Genomic DNA, 7810 nt, shown 5'->3' with positions numbered 1-7810 from the left:
CTCCGTTTGTTGTCTTCTTTGCTCAAACCCAGTTTTCATAACATTGCACTTGCTGGGATAAAATTTTAGTAGCCACTTATTACATAACCGCAGCCTGTCCAGCCTGTTGGTATTCTTATTAGTTTCACATCTGCGAGCACGAATACCTTTCAATCCATCACTTCCGTCATGTTATTCACATATATAAGTAGTAGTAGTACCGGTCCAAGTACTGGTCCTTGTAGAACCCCACTCGTCACTCGCCCACTTTGACAACTCTTCTTGGACAAGCACCCATTGTTTCCTTGAGTTCTTTTGCACATTGCAGTACCGTCCCTGCTATTCCTGCTTGCTCCTTGAGCTTCTGTACCTGTCTCTTGTGTGGTACTGTGCCAAAAGCCTACTTAAGGTAAAAAAAAACTTACAATCTACTTACCCCTTTCTCTCTCCTGCCTCACTTCTCTTACCTTGAGATATATAATTTACCTTCTCTGAAGCCGTGTTTGCTGTTCATTATGAACCCCCTCCTGTCCAGGTGCTCCACCATTCATCTCCTGATAATCTTCTCCATAACTTTAGATATTATGCCAGTCAGTGATTCTGGTCTGTAGTTTAACGCTACCAGTTTGACTCTTTTCATAAATACTGGGACAATATTTGCCGTCTTCTACACCTCTGGCAGTTGCCCTGTTTCTGTTAATTTGTTGAAGGTTATGGTTAGTGGTTCACAGTGTGTGTGTGTGTGTGTGTGTGTGTGTGTGTTGTATTCACCGAGTTTTATTTGTAAGGTCGAGACTCATCTCCTGGCCCCGCCTCCTAAACCACTTGGATCGAAATATATTAACTTCGACTCATGGTTTTAAAATCCCAAAATAGTGTAGTGTCGAAATTGAAGTCCGTCGGCGCAGTAAACATCGACGGACTTCAGGATTTGCTATTGTTGAGAAATCTCCGACAGCTGGAAACATGATATATGACATCAGTTCCCACGGTGCCCCGTGGCCTGGTCACTAAAACTCTCGCTTCATACGGCGAGGGTCTGCGTTTGATTCCCAGCTCGGGTAGAAACATTGGGCGTGTTCCTTTACAGCAGTTGTCTATGTTCCCCATCAGTAAAATGGGTACCTGGGTGTTAGTCGACTAGTGTGGGTCGCATCCTGGGACAAGGACCTAATTTCCCCGAAATGCTCAGCATAACAAGCGGCTTTCTATATAGTATGAGTTTACCTGGAGTTTACCTGGAGAGAGTTTCGGGGGTCAACGCCCCCGCGGCCCGGTCTGTGACCAGGCCTCCTGGTGGATCAGCGCCTGATCAACCAGGCTGTTGCTGCTGGCTGCACGCAAACCAACGTACGAGCCACAGCCCGGCTGATCAGGAACTGACTTTAGGTGCTTGTCCAGTGCCAGCTTGAAGACTGCCAGGGGTCTGTTGGTAATCCCCCTTATGTGTGCTGGGAGGCAGTTGAACAGTCTCGGGCCCCTGACACTTATTGTATGGTCTCTTAACGTGCTAGTGACACCCCTGCTTTTCATTGGGGGGATGGTGCATCGTCTGCCAAGTCTTTTGCTTTTGTAGTGAGTGATTTTCGTGTGCAAGTTCGGTACTAGTCCCTCTAGGATTTTCCAGGTGTATATAATCATGTATCTCTCCCTCCTGCGTTCCAGGGAATACAGGTTTAGAAACCTCAAGCGCTCCCAGTAATTGAGGTGTTTTATCTCCGTTATGCGCGCCGTGAAAGTTCTCTGTACATTTTCTAGGTCGGCAATTTCACCTGCCTTGAAAGGTGCTGTTAGAGTGCAGCAATATTCCAGCCTAGATAGGACAAGAGACCTGAAGAGTGTCATCAAGAGTGTCAGCTAGGCCTGACATCATGTACTTGTAGTAAATAAAGACATTATACATCTCTTGGTTTTCAAACATAAGCGACACCAGTGCCAACATCTGTTAGTGATCGAACATATAAAACATTATCACTTCCAACATCTAATGTTCGAACATGACAAGTGGTGACAGTACTAACATAATGTGTTCGAAAATATTAATGAAGCCAAGTCTCAGCATATCGTAGTGTTCAAATGCCAGTTTTAGCTTATGTTAATACTTCATATAGTCGAGTCGTGTAAATAAACTCGGTTTTTTTATTACACAGAATCCATCATAAATACCAGCAGGACAAAATGAGTTTATACAGAATCCTGAGAAGCTTTTATGCAATAAAATTGTCTGCAGTGTAAACAATGATGGTGACAGCGTCCTTCTCACTCTGCTAAAACTTCCCTTATGGTAACATATTTTGTCATTTAGTAGTGGAGCAGCGTCTCTATTTTGTTAAAATTTCATTAACTTTATTACAGAAATCAGGTAACAAGCATAAAGCGATAAAAAAAATAAAAGTTTGTAGAAATGCTTTTGTTATTGTGCTGAAATCGACGTTTGTGTGGAGAAGAAAGAGGCTAGTAAGAACTTCTCAGCTGTGGTCTGACAGTTCAGCTGTAGAAAAGTCGACGCGCAACTGACAGGACCCGACTTCGACTAGCAGGTGGGCCCGACTTCGACTAGCAGGTGGGATAGGTGGGATGACTATGTCTCTCTACACCTGCTGTCTTTATTTACCTAGTAGAAAGTAGACTCCTGGTGGAATATTGCTGATCATATTCTTTGGGAGAGGGCCAGAAGGACCCAAACTGAAATAAATTACACTGGTTTTCTTGGATTATTTGAGGTTTATAACCCGACGTCTACTTCATTACACAGTAATAAACATCTTGTTCAATAACAAAGGGATATAGAAAAACAATTGGTGACCAACAGCAACAAAACAACATTTATTTAACAACACGGAAAAATATGAAGAATTGGAGTACCGTAGTTTTTGAAGAGTTTGAAGATTCTTCAAGACTACGGCGCTTATTACCAACTCCAAGGCTGAAGGACTGATTTCCTTGTTTTTTGTATATTTACAGTCTTCCCGTTATATCTTGAATGTGTACTGATAAAACCACTGGATTGCGAAACGTATGCAAATAAAGATACCCAGATGTTGCTCATCTTCTCGGTAATGTATACCGTTCATGTACAACTGAATAAATGTACACAGCAGGTTGATAACTAGACGTCAGTTGAATCAGTGTCGTAGGGAAGGGTAGACTCATCCTTGGGCACGGAGCGGTAAGATGGGCCAGAACTGTAGACTACGGGGGACGGGTAGGAAGGATACGTGGCCTTTCCCTCGTAGGTAACCTCAGCTATGTAGCCAGAGTCACCGTTAACGTAGTAGGTGACTTTCTGGATGCGGCCGTCGGGGAGAGGGACGTAGAAGGAGCCGTGGGTGTCGTAACCGTTGCGGGTCTCCTGATGACCGAAGGATGCGCCGTTGAAGTCGTCCTTCACAGCATAGCTGAAGTCGTATTTCGCAGGTGTCTGTAAAAAAAAGAAGTTAATATTTTTAGTAAAGCAGTATATGTATTATAAATTTTCTGAATGATTTTGAAAGGCTCCCAGAAAACCAAAATACACTCAAAAAGGAAATGGAAATTAAAAAAAAAAATACGAAGCAGATAAGCGGTTTCGAAAGAGCAGAGATAACACTGAAAAAATCTTTATTGATGCTCCTTTTCTACGGATTAAATCAAATTACACTCCAATCCACCCATTTATTATGCACTGTGTAGGTGTAGCGTCCTCCGGCTGGGAATTTGATCCCTGTGTCACTACTGTTAATATTGTTAATGCTATTAATACTACCATATCTACTTGTGTAAAACCCTTACACTAACGTTCCAACCAATGTGATGGTGGCTGGTTGAGCGAGTGTATTATTCCAATCTTCAGTCACTTGCAATCATACTCACAACACCAGATCTTACTGATGAGAGCCACGACTCTCACAACTAAGTTCTACTAGACAAATAAATATATGCTATTGAGAAGCATCCATCAGTTCTACTCAAGCAAACTGGTCACAGTAAAATGTCTCCATAAATGTACTGTATTTTTCCGGCATATAAGGCGCACTTTTTTTCCCCAAAAAAATATCGTGAAAAACATTATCCTGCACCTTATATGCTCAAGGTCTGAGTCAAACGTAGGTTTAGGGTTACTCTTTAGCAGTTGTTTACTAACGTTACATTATAACTGCTACGAAACATCGCCTTTGATGTTTTACATACTCGTGCGCCTTATATGCCAGAAAAAACGGTAACTGAGAACAAGCTGGGGAAGCCTCGTCTTCACTCCTGGAAGATACTGCGCTCACAACTGAAAGAAATCTCTGTCTATACATACAAAAGCAAATAAAAAAATTTATTTGGTATAAAAAAATATAGTTTACATGTAATAAAATATTGGTGGGCACAGAATAAAGCCGCTAGTATGCAATGCATTTCGGACAACCTGAAAATAAAGGCAGTCAAATTCCCCAGTAAGTACGATGAGGTAATTTCAATCTTTGCATTAGAGACTACATTATTCTTTGCGGCATTTGACTTGTTCTCAAATATGCTTTAAACCTGACTTACATTTTTGATGGAAGGTCCGTAAGAGGGGATGGTTCGAGGGGTCCTCTCCACTGAGGCGAGGTTTTTCTTCACAGGCTGAGGCTGGGCATACTGGGGTGGGGTATTCTGGTGTGGGGTTTTCTGGGGTGGGGTGGAGACTGCATGAGCGAGGCTGGTGGCCACAACACTTACTAACACAAACTGCAAAGAGACTTTTAAAGTGACTACCAGAGCCAATTATTACAGTAACTTCCTCAAGAAAACTATCTTTGTCACAAACTGAAGTAATATCTCTATGAATCTGTTAAATTTTACAAATCGTTTTTAGATATTAAGGAAATGAATATCTCTAAAATTTAAAACATCGAAGGGCATAAATTTGTAAACAAAATTATACACACTGGGAAATGTATGTCATTGTTAGATATTAACGTATCTTTGATTGATGGTGAATAGGTGATAAGCAGCATTAATGACCCTCGTGTAGTAGATAGGCTTGAAATCTAATAAATCAACCACCTAGCCAATCTATTAACATAAGTTTTATAAACAACGAGATGTATATTGTCGAGATAAACAATTAAAATATCCTTGGTCAGAGTTGAGGTGAAATTCTGCCATAACGACCTTCGTGCAGTCGATAGGCTTTAACCTTAATAAAGTAACTTTCTGTAGACTTCCTTAGAGTATATACACCGATAAAAAATAAAGTACCTCTGGCACTGAAAGTTTATTTTAGTCCGTCTTTATTAATAAAAAAATGTTGATGTTGCAGCCTTAATGATTTTCTTGCTATAGACTGATTTTACACCGAATCATGTCAAAATTTTCCAGTCAAACCACGGTACGGGTGGAGCTCGAACTCACGGCAAGTGAGTCGTAAAACTCCAGGCCAGCAGTTAAGCCAGCTGGGCCAGCTGGCTTACGCGCTTATATGCCGGAAAAACGATTGCAGGCCAGCGCGCAAGCCAGCTGGCCTGCAATCGTGTTATTACGGTTTCCTGAGCCATTTTCCGGTCAAATTAAACGTTGCATATTCTCTTAATTTTCCAGCCTTGAACTTAGGAATCCCATCATGAATAACATTAGCTATGTTTATGGAACAATCATGGTAGCACAGTAGCAGAATATACAATCAATGTGGAAGACAAGCTGTACATATTATGGCGTAGTATTGTCTTGCACACTTTAGGCAATCATATGGGGAAATGTCAACATTGAACTTACACGGGTGTAAGGCCGGGTTCCAGCGGTCAATATCTACCCATTAAGGTCAATGGGACTGTCGAAGGGGTCGATAAATGGCTAGGGGTCAAAAGGGGGTCGGTAAATGCCCTTGTCGGCGCTCGTCAGATGCATTCTTCCCATCAATCAAGGGGTCTCCCCCCAAACGCCCCACGGGGCCCTCCCTTTATGTAAAATTTCAGACCCCCTTTCTTTACGTTTCCCTGAGTTTTTCCCCAAAATTACTTCTACTTTTTCCAGTTAACGGTTCATTTACGTTTTCCTACCGTACTTACGGGGTCCTTTCCCCCAACTGTTTTTCTTCCACTTTACTCTTAAATGTCCTTCTTGGGGGTTAAATTCCCCGGGGGGTTTTCCCATTATTACTGTCCCCAAAATTTTTCAAATGAAAATTTTCCCTTTTTTATTTTTCCCCTAAAAATTTTTAAAATGAAAATCTTTTCTAATTTTTTCCCTTTTATAAAAAATTCCCATTTTCTATTATTTTATTTTTTTCTATTGAAAAATCTTTTATTAATTTTTTTAAAATTTTTTCCCCTAAACTTCAGGGGGTCTTTTTGATTTTCCCCGGGTAAACCCCTTTTCTCTTCCCCTTCGGGCTTTTTAAAAAGAATTTTCCCTAAAGGGGGGGTTTTTTTTGATTGGTTCTTTAAATTTGTTCTTTCCATTTTGGTTTTTTTCCTTTTAAAATGTCCTTTCCCTTTGGGGGTTTTCCTCCCCTGTTTTTCCCAAATTGTTTTCTCCCAAAAACGCCTTCATTGGCTTTTTTTTTCACTGCACTTTCTGTTTTGGGTTCTAAACATTCCCCATGGTTTTTAAAAAACTGGTCTTATGTTTTTTAGTTCTTTTCCCTGTTGTCCTTTTTGTTTTTTTGTTTTCCTATTTCTTCTTTTTTGTATTCCCTTTTTAAGTTTTCCTTATTTCTTTTCCCCTTTCTTTTTTTTTCCCTTTTTCTTTTAATCTTTTTGTTTTTTTCCTTATGTTTTTTTTTTCGTTTTTTACTGCTCTTTATTTTTCCTTTAACTGTTCTTTCCCCTTCCTGTTCTTTTCGGCTTTTTTGTTTTTCTTCCTGTCTTTCCCCTCTTTTTTAAAAAAATGTCCCCCAAGGGGGTTTTTTTTTTTAAAAATTTCTTCCTTTAAGGTCCTCTTTAAAAGGGCTCTCCTCTCAGTCTTCCCCTTCATTTTTCCCCTAAAAAAAAAACTCTCCCAAAACCTTTCTTTTTTACTCCCCCCTCCCCCCAAATTTCTTTTATTTCTCTTCCAAAAATTTTCCCTTATGCTTCCAAATGTTTTCTCTTTTTATTTTTCCTGTTTTTAAAATTCCCTTTTTAAAAAAATGTTTCTTTTTTTTATTTTTTCCAAAAAAATTTTCTTTTTCCCTTTTTACTGGTTTCTTTTACTTTTTTTTTTTTTTTTCTCCCCCTCTTCTTATCCCCTTTCCCTTCTGTCTTCCATGTTTTTTTCCACGTTCTTCCTTACTTTTTCTTTTGTTCTTCTCTACTTCCCCCCCTTCCTGTTCCCCCCCATGCCCTTTTCCCCTCTGTTTTTTCCCCTCTTTTTCTATTTTTTTCCCCTTTGTCTCTTCCCTATGTCTTTCCCTACTGTCTTTTCCTACTTTTTTTCCCTCTGTTTTTCCCTATGCCCTTCCCTATTTTTTCCCTTCTGTTTTTCCCTACTGTTCTTATGTCTTTTCCCCCCACTGTCTTTCCTTGTCTTTCCTATGTTTTTCCCCCACGTCTTTTCCCCTATGTTCTTCCTCTTTTTCCCCCTACTGTCTTCCCCGCTTTTTCCCTTACTGTCTCTTCCTCTGTTTTTCCCCCTACTGTCTTTCCTACTGCTTCCCGTTTTCCCTTTATGTTCTTTCCCCTCTGTCTTTCCTGTTCTCTTCCCATGTTCTTCCTACTGCTTTTCCCTCTTTTCCCTTTCCCCTGTCTTTTCCCTTTATTTCTCTTCCCTCGCCCTTTCCCTTGTCTTTTCCTCTGCCTTTTCCCCTCTGTTTTTCCTACTGTTCCCCCCTCTGTCTTTTCCTCTGTTTTTCCCCCTACGTTTTTCCCCCTTGTCTTTTCCCTGTCTTTTCCCCTCTGTCTTT

General features: G+C 40.5%; 1 protein-coding gene across 1 annotated transcript; it reads right to left on the bottom strand.

The window, feature by feature from the left end:
• Window positions 1-2826: 2826 nt before the first annotated feature.
• On the bottom strand, window positions 2827-5486 carry LOC138854863 (uncharacterized). Its single transcript, XM_070100231.1, has 3 exons — window positions 5472-5486; window positions 4498-4677; window positions 2827-3400 (listed from the first exon to the last, which is right to left on the bottom strand). The coding sequence occupies exons 1-3, from the start codon at window positions 5484-5486 to the stop codon at window positions 3089-3091; spliced, it is 507 nt and encodes a 168-aa protein (XP_069956332.1). The 3' UTR covers window positions 2827-3088.
• Between the last annotated feature and the right edge of the window lie 2324 nt (window positions 5487-7810).

Source organism: Cherax quadricarinatus, chromosome 72 (assembly GCF_038502225.1).
Source record: "Cherax quadricarinatus isolate ZL_2023a chromosome 72, ASM3850222v1, whole genome shotgun sequence".
In the NCBI taxonomy this organism is placed as follows: domain Eukaryota; kingdom Metazoa; phylum Arthropoda; class Malacostraca; order Decapoda; family Parastacidae; genus Cherax; species Cherax quadricarinatus.
The sequence above is the reverse complement of the archived record's forward strand: the minus strand, read 5'-3'. Positions and strand labels throughout refer to the sequence as shown.